Source organism: Mus caroli, chromosome 11, assembly GCF_900094665.2.
Source record: "Mus caroli chromosome 11, CAROLI_EIJ_v1.1, whole genome shotgun sequence".
Taxonomy (NCBI): domain Eukaryota; kingdom Metazoa; phylum Chordata; class Mammalia; order Rodentia; family Muridae; genus Mus; species Mus caroli.
Window position 1 is genome coordinate 46,218,281 of NC_034580.1, and position 21,544 is coordinate 46,239,824.

Below are 21,544 nucleotides of genomic sequence, written 5' to 3' on the forward strand. Positions count from 1 at the left end.
AGAATTGTTTGGAAACAGAAATCATCATGCTTTGGCTTAGAGTCAGCTGACACTAAGATTTGGATCTAAACCTGTCACTTTCCTTCTCTCAATTTTCCCACCTGCGAATGGGCATGGCCAGGAGAGTTGAAGGTTGTTGGCACAGAGCCTACCACATACAAATCTTTAGTCATGATGATACCTCAGCGCTACCCACTGTCGCCATCAGCATCAGCATCAGCAGCTGCTTGGTGTTTGAGGCAGTGGGGAAATGCTGCACCGATGACTGTTGCAGCAATGAGCCCTGTGCACACCTTTCTCCTCGAGGGAGGAAGGAGGGCAGAGAATGTTTAGCAATGTTGCTTGCTCCCAGGTAGGCCTTTGTTCTGCTGTTTGTGGAATCTGTGTACCACGACCCTGCAGTGAAATGTCCAGGAGAGAACAGCTGTCTTGTTTGTTTGTTTGTTTGTTTGTTTGTTTGTAAGTCCTCAGTTGAATATACTAGCACATGCCTGTGGTCCCAACCCTTAGGAAGTAGAAGCTGGAGAAGTTCAAAGTCATCCTCTGCTACCCAGAGACTCTGAGGCCTCAGTTATCTGAGAGTCTGTCTCAAAATAAAACAACAGAAAAAAATTGACTGAGTTTGGCACGCCTTTAATCCCAGCACTTGGGAGGCAGAGGCAGGCGAATCTCTGAGTTCGAGGCCAGCCTGGTCTACAAAGTGAGTTCCAGGACGACCAGAGCTACACAGAGAAACCCTGTCTTGAAAAACAAAACACAAACAAACAAACCAAGAAACACATCAGTGCAGCCTCACTGGGTTCTGTTTGGATGGTATTTATGTCACATTATGAACCTGATTGCTTGTCACACTTGTCTTCCTGATGCTATCTCCTGACTGTAACAGTTTCATCAGGGGGATCTCCATCCTTTCCTAATCCATCCCCATTGCCCAGTAACATAACATATCTATATCCATATATCCCTAACACATAACCCTTAACCCTAACCTACACACACACACACACACGCACACGCACACGCACACGCACACGCACACGCACACGCACACGCACACACACACACACACACACACACGCACACACACACCCTTTCATGATTTATTCTTGGGGATTATTTTGGAGAAACTGGCCTAGAACAGGAATTTTCAGCCAAAAGATAGGAATGTTTTATGGCTTTATTTACAATGTTTCACAGAAATAAATAAATGATTCCACACTTTTATTCTTGTTTTGCTTTTGTCTTTGAACTGGGGGTCCCCCTATATAGTCTAAGCTGATCTGGAATTCCTGGGCTCAAACAACCCTCCTGCCTCCGATGCCAGAGCGACTGAGTAGCTGGGTCTCTAGATTCCCGCCACACTCAGCCCAATTCTCTTTTATTTTTCTTGTTTATTAATTAATTAATTTATTTATTATTGTTTTACTTATTCACTTTGTAGGCTCAGCTGAATTCTTTTAAAAAAAGATTTATTTTTATGATTTTAAATCGTGAGGTGGAAGATATTTTTCCAGGCCATGAAAAGTGTTCTTAATAGGTTTTAGATTCAAGCTGTCGAGCCTCGGCTGCTCCCACCAGAGGCCGCTTGGCCTTGGCTGGGGCCCCATAGCTGTGAAACCCCAACTTGGTACTGTTAAAGAAAAAAGGTTTTGGGTCTTGTAAGATGACCCTTTGGGTAAATTGCCTGCTATATAAGCACAGGACCTGAGTTTGGAGCTTCATCACCCGTGTTAGAGCCTAGTGTGCCACCCACACCTGTAACCCCAGCCCTCAACACCCGGCACTCCCCAGCCAGCCAGTCTAACCAAAATGTTGAGCTGCTGTCTCAGTGAGAAAATTAAGGCAAAGATACCTAATGTTCTCTGGTTTCTATACACGCACACATGTGTGTAACACATGTGCGTGCACTCGATTTGCACACACACACACTCACATACATGCACACAAGGGGTCCTTGTTAAAGCACTGAATGGCAGCATCAATTCTAAATAAATCAGAGCAAGTGGGGTTTTATAGCCAAGGACCAAGGTGGGCAGTCAGTAGATCAAGTGTTAACCCAAAGGGAAGTCTGGTTAAACTCACCAGACAGGACTAGACTTCTGCTGAAAATAGGCCAGGGTGACCAGATATCATCTGGGGGCTGATGGAGAGTGAGGAACCCCACCAGGATTCTGGAATGGTCAGATTCCAAGGCTGGGATGGGTGTTGGGGGTGCGTGCTAAAGTGGCATAACAGGGTTTGTGTCTAGCGGTGAATTTTACAAGGAAGCACACAGAATGGGCCCAATAGAAGGCTCAGAGACTTGACTTTGTTAGACCAAACATAGAACCCTGCCCCTGCCCCTGCCCCTGCCCTGTTCTCCTTTCCCTTCCTGTGTCACAGTGTGTCAAAATTACCTCTCAGGCTGGAGAAAACACCCTTCAGTAGTAAGGCATGTACTTAGTGTGTGTGTGTGTAGGCAAGAAGAGGGCATCAGATCCCCTGGAGCTGGATTTACAAGCAGTTGTGAGTTGCCCAATGTCAGCCCTCTGTAAGGACAGCAAATGCTCTTAACTACTGAGTCATCTCTCCAGTTCCTAAATTTGCATCTTTATGTTTGAATCTGATAAATGCACCATATAGCTCAAGTTAACAGATGAGTACCTTTACTTTGTTGGCTTTTGGGTTCTTTAATAGCTTACACACACACACACACACACACACACACACACACACACACACACACACACAGAGCCACCGTCGCTACCACTGCTAACTGAATGCCAAGAGAAGAAATGAGTTAATACCCTCTGTATCCTTTTAGGACTTAAGCCCTGGCTCCTCCGGGATGAGATGGCGGGTCAGTCACTTTTCTCTGAACCTAGCTTCTTCCAAGCTTGCATCTCCTCACTTGGGACGACCTTCATTCTGGCCACAGAAGTTGCCCCATGGCTGGGTATCTCAGTGGTGCAGCATGTGCTTAACCAGTAGGAGGGCCTGGATTCAATTCCCAGCAACCAAAGATTTGCCAGGAAGTCAAATCAGGCCATGAGCACACCAGAGCTGTCCTGTGAGTTACTACTGTAGCGTACCCATCCCTGTGGTATTTCTTTTCTTCTCTCCCATGTCCAGCACAGGGCTGGGTATACATAGAGACTTTTGTTAAATTCTACTGAACCGAATTATCTAGGCCAAAGATCCCCCAGGAGGGAAGAAAAGAAAATGTCATAGTGAATTAGGCCAGGATTCCCACATCCAAGACTATGGTATAGAGAGTTTGTGGAGCATCCTGGGTGAGGAGAGGACATCTCTTGGGAGCCCAGAGAGCTGCTGCAAGGGCCAGTTTTAATCCATCCCTGCCCCAAAGCCTCTTATTCACCCTCCCTTTGGCTTCCCTTGCCTGGCAGGAAGCCACCTCTGTTGCTTTCCTATTGTGTTTGCATGTGGAGTAACACAGCACAGACCTGACACCTTCTGTTGAGGAGTCTTCAGAAATATTCAGAAATGTTCAGTGTTTATGATTGCTTTTCTTCTCATTAGAGAACCGCCCGGAGAGTTTAATGACCTTTTAAGAAGTGGCCTGGAAAATACCAGCACCACTGTAGATCATTTAGTACCCTTGTGGGGTTTTCCACTCCTCTGTCCTGCAACTCACCTTCTCCCCCAACTTTTTGTCTTCTCGGTTCAGAAGTTGGATGGAGTCGCCAAGCTCAGGGCAGTTCGAGAAGCCCCCTCTGAGTGCATCTGTCCCCCTGGTAAGTGATCCTCGATGGCTTCTGATCTCTGGAGGCCTGGCCCTTCTCTCTGCCATACGGTTGTAAAATGTTCAGATCACCCTCAATCAAGAGCACAGTCTGGTGGTCCAGGCCGGGGCCCTCTGGGGACCATCCCGATACGTTTCCTTCTCAGCAGTTGGTTTGACAAAGACTCCAGCCACATGGGCTGCTGTGTTTTGATCAATGGCATTGAGGTGCTCAGGGAAGAGAGGCTGCGTGGTGGGAAAGGGCTAGCCTCTGAATGGGTCTTCAGAAGGAGCGGAAGGAGCTACCCTTTCTGCTCCATGATTGCTGTGTGTTGTGCGCTCACCGATACAGGAAGGGAACAATTGGTGAGCCTGCACTATGTTTTGGATGGTTGTTGCTGCTTTTCGTAGACAAAGAAGACGGTACCAGAAGAGTCCATCTGGGGCATCCGGGTGATCAAGTCTCTTTGTTATGCTGGTGTGGAGTAGGAGGGTCACGGATAAACCTGGGGCTTCTGAGAGCTGCATCCATGTGGCTCAAATCCAGATGCAAAGTGGGAAGGACTGCATGGAGCACTGTGTGAGCACAGCTAAGAGTTTAGTGTAGTTTCCACCTGGGCTTTCAAGGTCAGACTGCACCTTGCATAGGATGCTGTGACACAGGGAGGAAGAGGCTCATGCTAGAAGGGTTTTCTCTGTGGGTGTGTGTATGTATATGTTCATGTGTTTGTACACATGTATGTGGAGGTCAGAGGTTGGTGGCGAGTGTCTCTTCAGACACCTTAGTTTTTGAGACAGGGTCTCTTACTGAACTTGGAGCCATACTGGCTGACCAGGAGCTCCAGGATTCTCTTGTCTTCCCCAGCACTGGGATAGCAATGAATGCTAACCCACAGAGCTTCTTACATGGTATCTGAACCTGGGTCATATGCTTGTAAAGCTAGCCCATCATCAACTCGGCCATCTCCCCAACCCCAAGGGTGGCTTCTGTAACTAGTATAGAACAGGTGAGAGCTGAACTAGTGCCCCCATCAGCATCTGCAAGTTTACTTCAAGGCTCCCAGAAGTCATTCATGTCTTAGGGTTAGGAGCTTGGTGAATCTGTCTCTGGACTCTGGAAGATTTTATGGTTGAGTTGAAGCCTTTAAGTCCACACCGAGGTTCTAAAGAGGAAAAAGAGTGGCAGGTAGTGATATTTGTGGCTCAGAAATAAGAAATTCTTATTTTATTCTTAAATGGGGGACCCATAAATGAAATTTTTGGGATGATTTATAAAATATGTAAAATGAGGTTATCTTTCTTCTCTTCCTTCATTATTTCTGTTACATTATTTTTTATTTATTTATTTATTTTAGATTTATTTATTTATTATATGTGAGTACACTGTAGCTGTCTTAAGACACACCAGAAGAGGACGTCAGATCTCATTACGGATGGTTGTGAGCCACCATGTGGTTGCTGGGATTTGAACTCCGGACCTTTGGAAGAGCAGTCGGGTGCTCTTACCCACTGAGCCATCTCACCAGCCCTGTTACATTATATCTAGTCCATCTCCATGGGCTCTTATCTATGGATTAACCAGGGATTCAGCCAAATAGAGGTCATTTCCTAGCAACTATAACAGCTACTTGTATATTACAGGTCATCTTGAAATGATTTAAATATACAAGAAACAGCATAGCCTAGGCAAATATAATGCATATGCAAAATACAATGTAAATGTATATGCAAATGCAATGTAAATGTATATGCAAATACGATGTAAATGTATATGCAAATACAATGCTGTTCTATATAAAGGACTTACACACCATGTAGGGGAATGGACAGAATCATTGAAGCAGTCTCCCACAGATTCCAAGGGACTCTTTTATATTCATATGATTTATGTGAACAAGTGTGGGGTTTCTTAAGATTTATTTTTGTGTGTGTGTGCAGATGCCTTCAGAATTCAGAAAAAGGTAATAGATCTTCTAGGGTTAGAGTTATAGGTGGTTATAAGCCACCTGATATGCTGATCTGGGTGCTGGGAACAAAACTCTGGTCCTCTGGAAGAGTATCAAGTACTCAAAACCACTGAGCCCAGCCCCTATTAGTGTGTCTTAAACTGGGACGCATAGCCATTCATGAGATATAGTTTCGCAGTTTACAATCAGCATTTTGAAATTCTAAGCTGTTATAGAGTGGAATAAAAAAAAATCCTAAGGTGAAAGTTTGATTATTGATATTTGTAGGTGTGGCCTACAATGAGATCATTGTCTGCCATGCTTGTCAACAGAATGTTCACAAGTCTCAAATATGGAAGGGATGTGGGGAGAGAAAGAGGGGTGTTGCGGCCCGACCAGCAGTCTGTAACGTGAACGGTTCAACTGAGGATGGCAGCTCAAGCTGGAAAGAGAGGAAGCTAGACGGGGCGGGAGAAAGAACAAGGCCAAGACAATTTCATGTTCAAAGCCCCCTTTACTAGTCCCGACATTTAGTTATAAAGGAAGGGGGAGGGAACCCGATTTCCCACCAAGTAACTCGGGGTCCAGTAGCAGGATAAACACGTGTGTGGCTCCAAAGCGACAGGGTCCACCAGTGGGCGTGGCAGGATGAATGAGCAGGAAACTCCACCCTTGAGCAAGCAGGTTCCAGGCTGGGAGAAGGGAGACCACAGAGGGGAGGAGGAGGAGGCTGTGAGTGGGGCTTGCTTCGGTTGTCCTGGGGGTGTCTGGCTGCCATGCTGCAGTTAATGCAACTCTTGGGATATAGCAGCATTGTCTCACAGGCCCCCTGCCTGCCTGTGTTCACATCCTGTCACACACACACACACACACACACACACACACACACACACATAGCCTAAGTTCTAACTTAAGCCTTCTGAGTCCTTCATGAACACAAAGCCCCAGCAGTCTGGCATGCATTGTCTGAGACCAGAAAGACCCTTCACTGCAGCACCACGGGCCTGCGTTTGCTCCCTCTCTTCAAAGCTCTGATCAAAGGGGCCCTGCAGACTTTAGGACTCTGGAGACTCAGAGGGCCCTCTGTAGCTTGGGTCCCCATCTGATCTGAGACACTGGCAGGTCATCACCCAGCTCCTTCCCATGCCCCTGGGAAACAGTGTAATCTTTTGTCAGGTCCTAGCACAGAGCAGGCAGATAACCAGAGATGGGCAGTGCTTTGTGTGTTGCCTGTTGTAAGCATTGCCTGTTGTGAGTTGGCTGTGCAGGCGCAGAGCAGCCTGGGGAGTTTCAAGCAGGAAGATGGCCCATCCCTTATGCCCAGGTCTATTGTGGGAGGACTTTCAGGTCTGCACTGAATAGACTCTGTGGCTTGTGGTGGGTGAAGGGCTCTTGAGCCTTCACCTCATCTATAAAATGACATAGTGTATCTGACTGGTTTCCTCAAAAAGATATGGTCAAATTTTAGTGTTTGATTCCTGGGAATAAGATTTTATTTGAAAATAGGGTCTTTCTAGTTCCCAGCACTTTCTTATCTGGTAGAGGATGTTCTTCAAGACCCCTAGTGGATGTCTGAAGCCTTGGATACTATCTAATCCCATATATGTGTGTGCAATTCCTCATATACCAAATTTACATAATTGATATATATGTATATATGTGTGTATATATATGTGTGTGTAAATATATATGTGTGTATATTTTTTTCTACATACACATGTTGTGCTGGCTAGTCATATGTCAACACCAACTGGAGTTATCTGAAAGGAGGGGAACTCAGTTGAGAAAATGACTCCATAAGATTCAACTGTAAGGCATTTTCTTAATTAGTGATTGATGGGAGAGGACCCAAGCAATTGTAGGTGGTTGCCATCCCTCGGCTGGTGGTCCTAGACTCTATAAGAAAGCAGGCAGAACAAGCTAGTATGTAGCACCCCTCCATGGTCTCTGCATCAGCTCCTGACTCCAGGATCCTCCACTGTTTAAATTCCTGTCCTGACTCCCTTCAATGATGAACAGCGCTGTGGAAGTGTAAGGCAAATGAACTCTTTCCTTCCCAGTTTTCTTTGGTCATATTGTTTTATCACAGTAATAGTGACCCTGAGCAAGACACATGCCTATGATAAAGTTTGACTTATAGATTAGACACGAGACATAAACAACAGCTATTAAATACAACAGATAGAGTAAAGGTTGTGGGAGTGGGGTCTTTCACAACATGTCTTATCATGCTCTCCTCTTTTTATCTAAAGGAAACATTTTGTAGTTTTCCTTGAAATGTTGAAATTGTCAGCTCAATGCTCTTGCACTGTGGGGCTAATGCTAAAATAAGGGTGCCTGGAACACCAGCACTGAGTTACCATGACAACCGATGTGGTACCTGAGATAGTTGCTAGGCAACTAGCAGGGGGTGGCATATACAGCATGGATGCACTGAACAAAGGGATGGTTCATCCTGAAAAGGAGCAGGATGATGGGAGGCTTCACCACACTACTCAGAATGGTGTGTGGTTTGACATTACTGATTTCTGGGATTTCCCATTTAATATTTCTGGACCTTGGTTGGCAGTGGGAAGTTGAAAATGAAGAAAGTAAAACTTAGAGATGAGGGGAGGGGTTTGCAATAATTAAGATTAGGATCTTGCAACAGTATTCTTCATGATCAGCCAGTTTCCTGATCCTGCTAGCCTCCAGCCTTCTGGACCTATGATCAGGTTAAATGTGGTTGAAGTTTTAAAATATGTCTTTGAAAGGAGAGCAAAATACGACATAATAAACAATTTGAAGTACTACAAATGTTATGCTAGAGCACAGTCCTCTCACCCCTACTCCCACTGGATCCCCTCCCCATTTCAGAGGCCCCCTCCTCTTGTGGTTTGACTGTGATGTGTCCCCCACAGGATCATGTGTTTAAACACTCGCTTCCCAGCAGGTGGCGCTGTTCAGGGAGGTTGTGGAATCTTTAGATGGTGAAGCCATGCTGGAGGAAATCCATCACTAGAGGTGGGCCTTGAGTCTGGCCCCACTTGCTTTGTTGGCTGTTTCCTCAGTGCAGAATCAATATGAGCAGCCAGTTTCCTGATCCTGCTCTCAAGTCCTCCATGCCTCATGTCACGCTTCCCAGGCATGACTGCCTCTAGCCCCCTGGACCTGTGAACCACAATAAACTCTTTCTTCCTTAAGTTGCTTTTGTCAAAATATTTTTTCATAGCAATAGCAAAGACACTAATGCAGGTCAAGGGCAGGTCAAGGGCAGGTCAAGGGCAGATCAAGGGCAGATCAAGTCTGGCCTTGTGGAACATCCATGACGCTGTATGTTTGCATCATCTGATAGTGAAGCTGTAACTAGCCACATATCACTTTAAAAATATTTACTTTTATTATTTAATTATGGGGGTGTGGATGTGCACATGAGTTGCAGGTGCCTGTGGAGGACAGAAGAGGGCGCTGGGAACAAACTTGTGACTTCTGCAAAAGCAGTATGTGCTCGTCCCCCAATCCAGCTCTCCATCCCCTCTCATAGAACTTTTGAGCCCTTGAAATATGACTTATACAGCTGAGGACCTGAATTCTAAGATTTATTTTCTTTTAACTAATTTTCATTTAAATCACCATGTATGGCTGGTAGCTGCAGCACTGGAGAACCTGCTGCAGAGGTAATTTACACACACACACACACACACACACACACACACACATATATATATATATATATATATATATATATATATATATAGAGAGAGAGAGAGAGAGAGAGAGAGAGAGAGAGAGACTCATGTAGCCTAGACTACTGGCCTTGAACTACCTAGCCAAGGACTCACTGTGTAGCCAAGGATGACCTTGAATTCCTGATCTTCCAGCCTCTGTCCCTTGAGAGCTGGGATTGCACTGCACAGTACCATGCCTGGCTTATTTATAATTTTTCAACTCTCACCATAGTACAAAAATATGCCTGTATATCCATACTAGTTTTTCACTCTCAAAACAGTACTTGATAAAAATCCATGAGGCATTTTAAACTTTATCATAGAATAGGCTTTTGCCCGACTTTAGCAAGCATATGTGTCAGAGCACACTTAAGCTTGGCGAAGCTGTGATGTTTGGTAGATAATGTATGTTAAGTATATTTCTTAGCATATTTTATACTTACATTGGGTTTATATGATATATGTATAAATATATAAACATATACATATACCATTGAAGAGTTCTCTCAGTTCAGCCCATAGCACTTCACATACTCCAGCTGTGGGGCTGGTGAGGAAGAATGGTACTTATCTTCATATACATGTATGTTTACATATGTATATACATATATATATATATCCTCAGTTATCATGTGTCAGGCATATCTGTGTGTCATACAGCCATTCTCTAGCTTTTTGGCACTTTTGTATCATGTGTATTTTTCTGTGTACTGCTTTTTGGGGTTTACGGTTTCTCTTGGATATGATCTCAGGCTTATAACATGTCATATCATATCTTATAGAGATAGTGCTGCCTCATCTTGGCTCAATGGCAGGATCCTGGCACAGAGTTGAACTGCCCTGAGGTATACTCAGCTCATTTCCCCTGTAGGGCATGAGAGGTTTTTTTTTTTTTCTCATCCTGTGTCTTTATAGAGTCTATAGGGTCTACATTATGCACCAAACTGCATCCATCCTGTGATGGAGAAATGGAAGCCTGCATATAACCTTGTTATCTGACTCTGGCTTTGTCTGAACCTCTTCCTGAGTCAGGAGTTGCTTCACACTTGGGCTATGGTTGGGATGGAAGGACATATGCCTTCTGTTTGTGGAGAAACTGACCAGGTTGACAATGAAGTGTGCTCTGTGGGACTGGGCCTGCATTGGGCTAAGAATAGCCATGATGTAGTGTTTCTCCCATGGGATACCTCAAGGCCAGCACCTTAAAGCCTGAGAGGCCTGGGTTCAAATCTTGACCCTTCATGGCTCCCCTTATGGGTCCTGTAAACAGCGTCCTCCTTGGTTTGTCAGCTGCTTGTTTGGCATGAGAACGTTAATAGCTTCTGACCATCCTTCGTGAATAATGCAACACTGGAAAACCTATCAAGCCCGTAGCTAAAGTGCAGGGCTCAGAAACGGACCTGGTTTCAGGCGCACCTGAGCTCAGGGACTGTCCCCATCACTCACCTTCTGTCTCTGTCCTTCTCAGGCTGCCTTTCCTCGGGGTGCTTGCTCTGTAGGAAGGTGACTGCCAATAGCTGTGGCTAGGCTAGTCCTTATTAGCACCACCCCAGAGAAGCACTGTCCTTCCTCACCAGCCCCTATGACTGGAGACCGGAGGTATTGAGGGCTAAACTGTGAGAACTCTTCAATTCATACCTGAAATCTTAACCCTTCCCTGTGCCTCAGCATGAGATGATCTTCAGAGAGTGGTACTTAAGGTGAAAGGAGGCCAGGAAGAGATTTGGAGAACATATGCATGTACACACATACTCATGTGCACTCATGCACATACATGCACATGCATGCACACACACATGCATATAGGTATACACATATATATGCATGCACACACACTCATGCACATACATGCATACATGCATATGCACACACAGTGTACACACAATCGCAGATAGGTGTGTGCATATACATACTCAGGGACACATGTGCACATCTATACACAGGTATATACACATGAACACAGGTGCACACATGCATATACATACACATACACACACATGCAGCTATGAGGGAGAGTTGACTACTAGAAACATGGTTTGGGGGAGAATAGCTACCCCAGGAAGATCAGAGTTCTGTTCCCAGAACAAGAGAAAATTCACACATCTAGGCAAACAGTAGACGACCCGTTAGGCTTGTACCAGGGACAGAGGGCTAGATGGTTCTTATTGTGACAGTAGACAGATTCTGGGTTTGGCCAAAGACCGGCTCTACTTCAGGGACCCAAGGACTTTGTTTGCCCTCTTTAAATTTGCTATGTAGTAGATGCTGGCCTTCTTGCCTCTGCTTCTGAGTTCTAGTACTATAGGTGTGCAGTGACCAGGACTTGCTTCAGTCTTACGTTTGTAAACAGGGTACTTACTTCGTGGGATTATGTCAAGATCAAATGTATGAATGAACACCTAGCAAAGGCTCCCCTCCACATCTCAAGAGGGAGCTCTTGATTGTCATGAGCTCAGATCCATGTGGTCAGCCAGATATGGAGAGGGGAGAGAAGGTGCGGACATTGCCTGGGAATGCTCTGGAAGGAGAGAACAAAGAGCTGGTCAGTTATACCAGCATGCTCTCCTGGGCTGGTCAGTTATACCAGCATGCTCTCCTGGGCTGGTCAGTTATACCAGCATGCTCTCCTGGGCTGATCAGTTATACCAGCGTGCTCTCCTAGGCCGGTCAGTTTTACCTTCGTGCTTTCCTGGGATATGGTGAGAAAATACCGGTGACCGAGGAGTAAGAGAAACAGACAGGAAATCACAAGGCTGGAGACAATTCAATCAGACGCTACCAGAATCCGGAAGCCCTGAGCACAGCCTGTCACCTCTGTCCCTTCAGGCTTGTTTCTAATTAGACTCCACCTGCCTTGAGCAGTCTCAGGAACTTTCTGGAAAAAGTGGTAATCTTCGTCATTGTCTCTTTGTGCCCTTCTGCATTGCTGTGTGGTATTGCAGGGATGCTGCGTGTGGCCTCCAGATGGTGTGTGCTGGACTTACCTCATGGGGGATTGGCGGGGCGGGATGGTGAGCCATTTCCAGAACGGAACAAATGTGTACGTGAGAGGTAGAAATTCCCCACTCGTGTGGAAGTCCTCGTGGAGAGTGAACTCTCTTTAAACACCAAGCATGGTGTGGACATGACATGAGCTGATGAGATTGGCTGTAATTTGTGGAGTGTTACTGAGTAGAACACTGAGTGGTAAAGCCACTGGTGGTCGGGTTTTCGCTCCATTGGTGTAGAGTAAGAATGAGCTTAGGGAAGAGAGCTTGCGCTCTTCAAGTAAGAAATTATGTTCCTTTGACACATTTTTGAAATTGTATATGATATATATATATATATATATATATATATATATATATATATTCCCCCAGGAGTGGTAAATCCCAGTTGACTTGATATTGTGGAAATGTTGAGTGTCTGTAAAGGTGTTATCTAAACTAACCACAGCAGACAGAGCTGAAGGCAATCTTCGGGTCTGATCTATCTTCCTCCCTCCTTCCTCCCCTCTCTCCCTCTCTCTCTCCCCCATCTTTCCTTCCTCCCTCCTTTTCTCTCGCCCCATCCTCCATCTTCCCTCCATCTGCCCCTCCCTCTTCCCCCCTCTTTCTTCCTTCCTTTCTTCCTTTCTTCCTTTCTTTCTTTCTTTCTTTCTTTCTTTCTTTCTTTCTTTCTTTCTTTCTTTCCTTCCTTCCTTCCTTCCTTCCTTCCTTCCTTCCTTCCTTCCTTCCTTCTTTTCAGTGCTAGAAGTTAAACCTGGGGCTTCACACGTGCTAGGAGAGCATCCCATAGCCAGGTTTTACAGCTGCTGAACTCTTTTCGAGACAGGGCCTCCCGGTTTAATACTGGCTCAACCTGACTTTGAAGGCCTCTTGCCTCAGCTTCTCTAGTGCTGGGATTATGGGGTAAGCAACCATGCCCGGCAGTCCTTTTTAATTTTTTTTTTCTGAGCTGGGGATTGAACCCAGGGCCTTGTGAGTGCTGAGTAGGCAATCTGACTGAGCTTCCCCCCAGCCCTTTAAATTAGCTCCCCTTCTCTCCTCTCCACGGTGATGCTGAGGATAGAACCTAGGACCTTGTATATGCTAGACAAGCACTTCAACCCTGAGCCAGGCTCTCATCCCTCGTGTGTGCGCATGGGCGTGTGCCGGAACTCTCTGGAGAACAATGTCATCACATTTCCCACACTCTTCTGTGCACAGATGTCAGTCTGTTTGGTTATTTGTTCATTTACTCACATGTCCAGCCCTAGTTAGGGTGACATATAAGACCGTTAGAGTCCGCTGCAAACCCATCCTTAGAAGAAGATGCTTCAAGTTGTAGATTCAATCAACTAAAAAAAAAAAAAAAAAAAAAAAAACAGAGTAAACTTGTGTAGTACAAAGAAAAGTCCTACAAAAGTTAAAAGGAGACATTGCTGAGGCCAGAGGATCTATACAGACAGGTTGGTTTGCAGAGAGCAGAATCCTTCACTGGGGAGGTGGGAGCTGGGTAGAGTTTTGAAGACTGGTTGGCATGTTAACCAGCTTGCATAGGGTCACAGATCCTTGAGGCCTGACATCCTGAGCAAGATTAAAGGGAAGCATGAAGTTTAAACTCTTGTTGAAAGGCAGCTGTGGGGAGTAAGATGAGCTAAGGGCTAGCAGGGAGTGGGGCTGTGTGCTGTGGGATGCACCATGGAAGTGTCTGAGTAGTTTATCTTCAAGAGGGGCACCCTAGAAGGGCAGGAGGGCAGACTGGAACTGCAGATCTGGATGCATCACAGAGGCCCCTAAGAGAGTGCTCAGGGCAGGCACTGTCTCTGTTTGATCATGGTCACATCCCCTGAACCTAGAGTGGTGCCTGATTTGTAGAGAAGCATTGAGAAACATCTGGCAATGGCCTTTCCTGGGAAGAGGTCCTGAGGAGGTAAAGGAGGGTCCTGGGTACTGATGGGCAGAAGAGCCGCAGAGACACCAGGACCCGTGGTACAGAGTCACAAACATGGTACCGGTAGGGGAGCCGACGGAGATCACAGGAACTGCAAGGCCTGGGGCAGGGAGGAGGTGGGGGTGGGGAGGCGGTGGAGTTGGGGGTGGAAGTTGCCCTGACCTGAAACAGGACTGGATTCAGGAGATGTGGTGAGCATAGTTTGGGGCTGTGGTTTTACAAGCCAATTGGTAGATTCACTGACGAGTGGAAAATGCTAATTAGAAGTCTTCTCTCCCGATGTCGTCTAGCCACTCCGAGTCTATTAATTATCGAGTGTGCCCAGCACCATAAAGATCTTGAAATGCAACTAAAGTCTGACCTTTGGGATTTGGAGCTTTTCTCGTGACCACCAGAGGGAGCCCATTTATTTCATTAAATTCTGTAGAACTCTAACAGAATTAAAAAACAAAAACAAACAAACAAACAAAAAACCTTGGGTCAATGAGTCAAGAGGCTTTCAAACTCAAGGCCAGCTTGGGCTACCGAGAGAGTGCAAAGGTAGCCAGGGCAGCTTTGTGAGATCTTCTTTAAACAATAGAACAAATTTAAAAGAGCTGGGGATACAGCCCTGTTGTAAAGTGCTTGTCAGCATGTCGGGGGCCTAGGAATGTCCAGCACTATAGGCACACACACACACACACACACATCACAGAATTAGGAAAACTAGACACATAAGAGGAGAATGGAGAAAAAATATGATATGAGCCCCCATAGAAGAAAATCTAAGGGTGCCATTTTCCTATGATGCATCTATTTACAGAGTACTCAACACTACCTTGAAAGCATGGTTCACAGTAAGATGAACAGAAGAAATGACAGAAATGGCAAACATGGAGAAGTCTGGGCTATCAAGGACTTAGCAACCTAGGCCATCCAGCATGCCCCTTGTTGTCACGGGGATGTCTAGGGACTGTGGCTTGCTGTGCTTACTAAATATCAAGAGAGGGACATACTGCACAAAACTCAAGTGAAATTTGGAGGGGGGGGGGTTGAGACAGAATCTTACTCTGTAGCCTTCCCTAGCCTGGAATTCTCTCTATAGATCAGGTTGGCTTCAAATTCAGATGTTTGTCTGCCTCTGCCTCCCGAGGGCTGGGCATACCACCAGGCCCAGCTTAATTAAAAGGTTGATGGTTTTTTTTTTTTTTAATACACACGGCTTTGGAATCATTCTAAAGCTGAATGCTGAGTTATAGTTAAATTGGGGACTACAGCCATGAAGAGGGGAAGAGATTTACCTTAAAGTCTCCATATGGCCAGGAGGTCAATAAGGGGGACCTGTGTGTGGGCCATGAGTCTGAATCATGGGGGAAAGCAGGGTCTTCAGTTCCCACTCGGGCTGGAGAGCACAAAAATTCACATTCTGTTTTGAGACCAAAGACATATATACAGAACCTATATTGCAGAACCAAATGCTGGTGATATTCATAAAGTATGGAGGTATTCTTCCGAATGTTCTCCCTTGCTTGGCCCTTTGGTTCTATTTACAGTTTGACAGAAGATCCACCCACGTGCAGAGAGCAATCTGGGTTCCTGAAGTCAAACCTACTGAAACCTTACTCTCACCCAAAGGCGACTTCCCAGGTCCCTACAGAGTAATGCCACATTGCCTGCATATGTGGCTACTGCGGCCCAGTGAGTTCACACTTGACTCAGCATCTCGATTCCCACTCCTTACCTCATGGCTCCTGTTCCGCCCTGCTGGAACTCTCACTTTCTCTTACCCATCAGTTCCTTTTTCCTGCCCTCCAGGCATCCACCGAGCCCTTCCTTACCTCTGGCAGCCACCCAAGGCCTTCCCCTGGCTGTGCGGGAGGAAGTCTCAGGTTTAACAGGCTTCGTGACTTCCCTCTTTACTGTCGAGTACAAACAAGGTCCTTCTCTCGAGACTTCTCAATCTATTTCCTGACCTGTCCCGGAGCCCATCCCTCAGATCATAACTTCTTTCCGTGTCCTTCTGAATTACTCAGGTTCTCCATCATCATCCCATGAGCCCGGAACCTTCTTGGCATTCCTTTGTGTTCTTTGTGACATGACTCACAATATCGGAGATGAACGAATGACTGGAAGATGGGTGAATGGTTAGGAAAAGCGGGAATGTATACACAGAGCGGAATTCTATTCAGTCATTAAAAAGGACAGGATCCTGTGATTTGTGGCAACATGGATACAGCTAAGAAACATTGTCTGGCTACAGAAGGACAAGTTCCTTGTGGTCTCAACTCATATGTGGTATCTTAAAGGGCTAATCTTACAAAAGTAGAGAGGGAGAGGAGAGATTGGCCCCACATACCAAGTTGCCTTTGGGCAGGAGGGATCAGGTCTGGCCATGCTTTGCACAGTAGGATGACTGCCATCGGCAGGAACTTAGTCCCTCTTTCAAAGCAGAGAGGATTTTGAACAATGAAAGAAGTGTCACTGAATGTGCCAAGTATTCTAGGTTGCTCTTGGGTACTCAGTGTGTGCATGCATCCAAATATCACGAATGTTTATGCGCCCACTCAAAGTGAACTCTGTGGGCTAGAGGGATGGGTCAGCAGCTAAGAGCACATCCTCTTGCAGAGGTTTGGGTCCTAGAGCCCACATTGGGTCTGTGCATTCGTTCGGTCCCCGTTCCTAGCTGCCTGAATGCAGCAGAGATTGGCACTCCATTGGCCCAGGCACTTCTGCTTATAACTCTAGCTCCAGGAGATACCATGCCCTCCTCTAGCCTCCACAGGCATGTGAATACATGCCCACATACTCACACATATATTTTAAATCTTAAGAAAACATTTTAAAGTCTCTCCCCTCGCCTTACCGAGGAATCTGGATCCATCCCCTAGACACAGCTTGATCCCATTTCCTGAGATGTTTCTTCTTTTCTTCAGAAGAATCAGTTGCTCCTGATTCCTCATCCCCCACCCTAACACTTTGGGTACCCCTTACCCACAGCACTTGTGAGCCGAAAATGGAGTGGGAGTGCCATTTCTATTGTCTGTTGCTACTTCTGCTCTGTGAGCACTCAAAGGCAGGGTCAGGCCTGGAGGAAGGGCAGCTCAGCTCTCACTACCGTACACATGGGCTTCAGTTGATTTTATAAATGTGTTTATGTGATTTGTGAAGTGACAGAAACATGCCTCATAGGGATTGTTGCAAAGAAGAGGCAGTAAAAAGTCTATAAATAAGCTGCTGTGGCCGATACTGTTCTAGGCTTTCCACGCCGTCCAGCAGTGTGGAACATGCCATCAATGGGCACTCTGTCCACACCCATGGCCAGTCAACCCTCTTCTGGTGCCTAATCTTCATCCTGACTCTTTATCATGCTTTCAGCACATAGTAATTTTTGTTCTTGCTCATCTGAGGTGTCACTCAGGCCAAAGCTTGGCTCTACTGACTTCTGAGTTTGCCCCAGGGGCCAATGATTGGAAAATCACTTGCTTTTTTTTTTTTGGTGGCACTGGCCAGGTCCCTAAGCAATGAATCACATCCGGTTGTGGACTCCTTGCCACTCTCTGATGTGGAAATGTAATCCCTGTGGGGAAACGTTTAGATCTCCTTCCCCAAAATGCCTACTGTGCCCTTCACCACTCACGTGGCCTGTGCATTCATTCTGTCCCCGGTCCTAGCTGCCTGAGTGGAGCAGAGACTGGAGCTCTGATGGCCCCGGCACTCCTGCATGAATGCATCCTGCTATATTACAGATTAGAATGTGCCCGTCATGGCCACATCCTAAGTGTTGGCCATCAGCCTGTGGTGCCATGGGTGGTAAAACATTTAGGAGGTGAAACCTTTAGGAGGTGAACTTTTAGGAGGTGAAACCTTTAGGAAGGAAGTGAGGTCATCATGGGGTGGAGGGGACATTCTTGTTGCCCTTTGCTCCCCACCCACCATGAGATGAACAGCCCCTGTCATAATGTTTTGCCTCACTTTGCTGACTGTGAGCTCAGATAATTATTTCTTACTTTAAGTCAATTCTCGCTGATATTTTATCACAGAGACAAAAAACTAATACCCTCAAAACTAAGGCCACCTCTGCACACGAGTTCCTCCCTGTCTTTTCTGCCTAAGCCCCCAAGCGTCTCCCATTTTTCTCTATGTCTCACAGAGGCAGAGGCAGAGGCAGAGGCAAAATGCCCCACATGAGCCACCTAATCCCTCACTGTTGGCTCAGGGCCCTCAGTCTGTCTTCCATCCTTAGATGATGGAGCAGCCATCATGGGCTGAGATATGTTCCCTTCTACTGTTGACATTTGGTCTTTTGCTATGTATTGTAATGTTAAATACTAGCCCCCATGTACTAGTCACTCCCAGGCATGAGAGAATCTTCACATAGTCCCAAGTGACACTAGGTAACCTTGCCCCTCGAGCTATCCCCGATTGGTGAATAAAGATGCCTGCAGCCTATAGCTGGGCAAGACAGACATAGGCAGAGTTTTTGGTTACTGGGCTTGGGGTCTGTGGCATGAGAGAGGAGGAGAAGATGTAGAGGAGAAGTCACTGTGGGGTAGGTAAGTTATGAAAACATGGCCATGAGGGCTGGCCAGTTGGAGTTAAGAGCAGCCCTGATGGAAAATAGCAAGTTACAATTTGGAGTTATTGATAGGGAAGTAGAAATAAAAGCTTAGAGGGTAGATATCTGCTCAGCTCTAGTGCATTAAAGGCTTGCTGTACATATAAAGGTTGTGTGTTTTTTATCTATGGACTGAATGATCAAAGGTGGGGTAGAATCCCCTGGGTTGAGATTAAATAATTACTACAACATTGGGGAACCAACATGTGGCGGGAACTCACTTTTAACAAAATTGATTTCAGATTCCCAGATAAAAATATGTTCTGTGCTTTTAAGGTTATGGAGTTGTGGAGAAATGGTTCCTTGGTAAAGTTGTTGTTTTTTGTTTTTCCTCAAGCCTTCCCCAAGCACACCTCAGAGCTGTTGCTAAAGTACAGCTCTGAGCTGGGGACAGATGTCACTCAGGTGTAGCAACCGAGCTAAAGCACAACAGACACAGGAGACAGAAACAAGCAAATCTCTGAATTCTGGACCAGCCTGGTCTACACAATGAAGACTTTTGTTTGGAAGTCTGCTGATAGATACAGCTGCTTTCAAACAAAAGTCTGGGATTCAAAATGACATATTTCCCCTAAATAGGTTTTTGCCTAATAATAATTAAGAGGGTCTTTAGTAATTAAAAATACACATCAATCTTAAATTTATATATAAAAAAAGAAAAATATGGACATAATTATCCACATAAGGTATGTGTGATGGTTTGAATATGCTTGGCCCAGAAAGTGGCACTATTGGAGGTGTGGCTTTGTTGGAGTAGGTATGACCTTGTTGGAAGAATTGTGTCACTGTTGTGGTGGGCAATGAGACCCTCCTCCTAACTACTTGGGAGCCAATCTTCTCCTCTGGCCTTCAGATGAAAATGTAGATCTCAGTTACTCCTGCACCATGCCTGCCTGGATGCTGACATGCTCCCGCCATGATGATAATGGACAGAACCTCTGGGCCTGTAAGCCAGCCTCAGTTAAATGTTGTCCTTGTAGGAGTTGCCTTGGTCATGGTGTCTGTTCACAGTAATAAAACCCTAACTAAGACAGAAGTTGGTACCAGGAGTGGGGTAATGCTGTGATAGCCCGGACCATGTTATTGTTTGGAAGAATGTTGATTTGGGGACTTTGGGTTTGGAAAACCATGGAATGCTTTAAGTGCATTAGTGAAGAGCATTTTAATGGAAAGGAACAAGCTGAGAAAGAAAAAAAATATAAAATGTATGGTCCAAGTAATGAAGGCACATCAGGTTTGGGTGTGTGTCATTTGCTAGGTTGAGCTGTAATCAGTTCTCCCATGGGAGCCCTCATGTGTAGAGACTGGTTGCTCATAGCAGCGTAACACCTGTTTTCAGGTTAGTTCTATCTTGGGAGCCCCACCTTACAAGAAGCCAAGCTGGCTGCTCAGAGTAACTTGAAATTCTACCCCATGCTAGCTCACATAAGCACAGCTTTTCTTTTCCTGTTGATAAAAGCAAACCAACTCTGCCCCAATCTCAGCTCTGGGTCCTCACATTGACTAGCAGAATATATCTTTCCTAGGGCAAAATGCTATTGGCAGCAGAAAAGCATTAATTTTTTAATTTGAATGTGGCTGGGGCAATACCCAGAACTCATGGCAGATCTGGGAATTCAGGAAGCAGGGACTGGGGTAAGGCCTGTAGGAAGTAAGAAATCTCTTGATGCAGCTGTACCCAGTGATGAGAGAAAGAAAGAAAGAAAGAAAGAAAGAAAGAAAGAAAGAAAGAAAGAAAGAAAGAAAGAAAGAAAGGAAGGAAGGAAGGAAGGAAGGAAGGATGGGAAAGAGGGATTGAGGGAGGGAGGGAGGGAGGGAAAGGGGAGGGAGGAGGGAGGGGAAGAAGGACTGAGGGAGGGAGGGAGAAGGGAGGGAGGGACGGACGGAAGGACAGAGGGAAGGAGGGAGAGGTAGATGGAGAGAGGGTGAGGGAAGAGGGGCAGAGAGACTATATAGCTGGCTACCAGAATCAGCATCTAAGACTCAGATGGCCTGGGCATACCTCATGGCACTATAGAGAAACTACCTCAATAACTGACTCGTAGGAGAATGAGAGGTCAGAGCATGACCTATCAACTCCACTTCCTCCTACAAGCAGGATGCACCCACGTGCTCCTTGATGACGCCAGACTTGATGAGAAACACTTGGGGTAGAGAAGTGAGTACACTTTCTACACTGGGGGCCTTGCCAGCAGTGTGGAAGCCGTGGATCCCTGCAGGACTGAGAGCATTCGGGCAAGCAGGAGATTGTGAGAAGGACCCTAGGATCTACAGTAATCTCCATGTCCAGTCCTTCCTCATACCCATTCACTTTCTGTTTATACAGTTACCTCCTGCCCCAGCCAAGATCCTCTAAATTAACATATAGTTCCCCGACCTTTCTATCTCCCACATCTCATATGAACAATTTTTACTTTTTGTATACTTTTTTTAATTATGGAAAAATACTTGAATTAACACAAAATTTATCATCTGTTCTCCTTTGCTTTCTTTGGCTGTGACAAAGACCATGATAAGCATCAGCTTGGAGGAGGAAAAGGAATTTTTGTTTTGTTTTGTTTTGTTTTGTTTATGTATCTGAATCATAGTCTGTTTCTAATGGGAAGTGTCTTAGTCAGGATTTCTATTCCTGCACAAACATCATGACCAAGAAGCAAGTTGG

The 21,544-nt window shown here is 45.7% G+C and overlaps 1 protein-coding gene across 1 annotated transcript in view; it reads left to right on the forward strand.

Moving 5' to 3' along the window:
* Col23a1 (collagen type XXIII alpha 1 chain) overlaps positions 1-21,544 on the forward strand; it is a 287,526-nt gene that overhangs the window by 22,864 nt on the left and 243,118 nt on the right. The window contains exon 2 of the mRNA XM_021177066.2: positions 3,668-3,734. Coding sequence (XP_021032725.1) covers positions 3,668-3,734 — 67 coding nt within the window. The remainder of the gene's footprint in view (positions 1-3,667; positions 3,735-21,544) is intronic.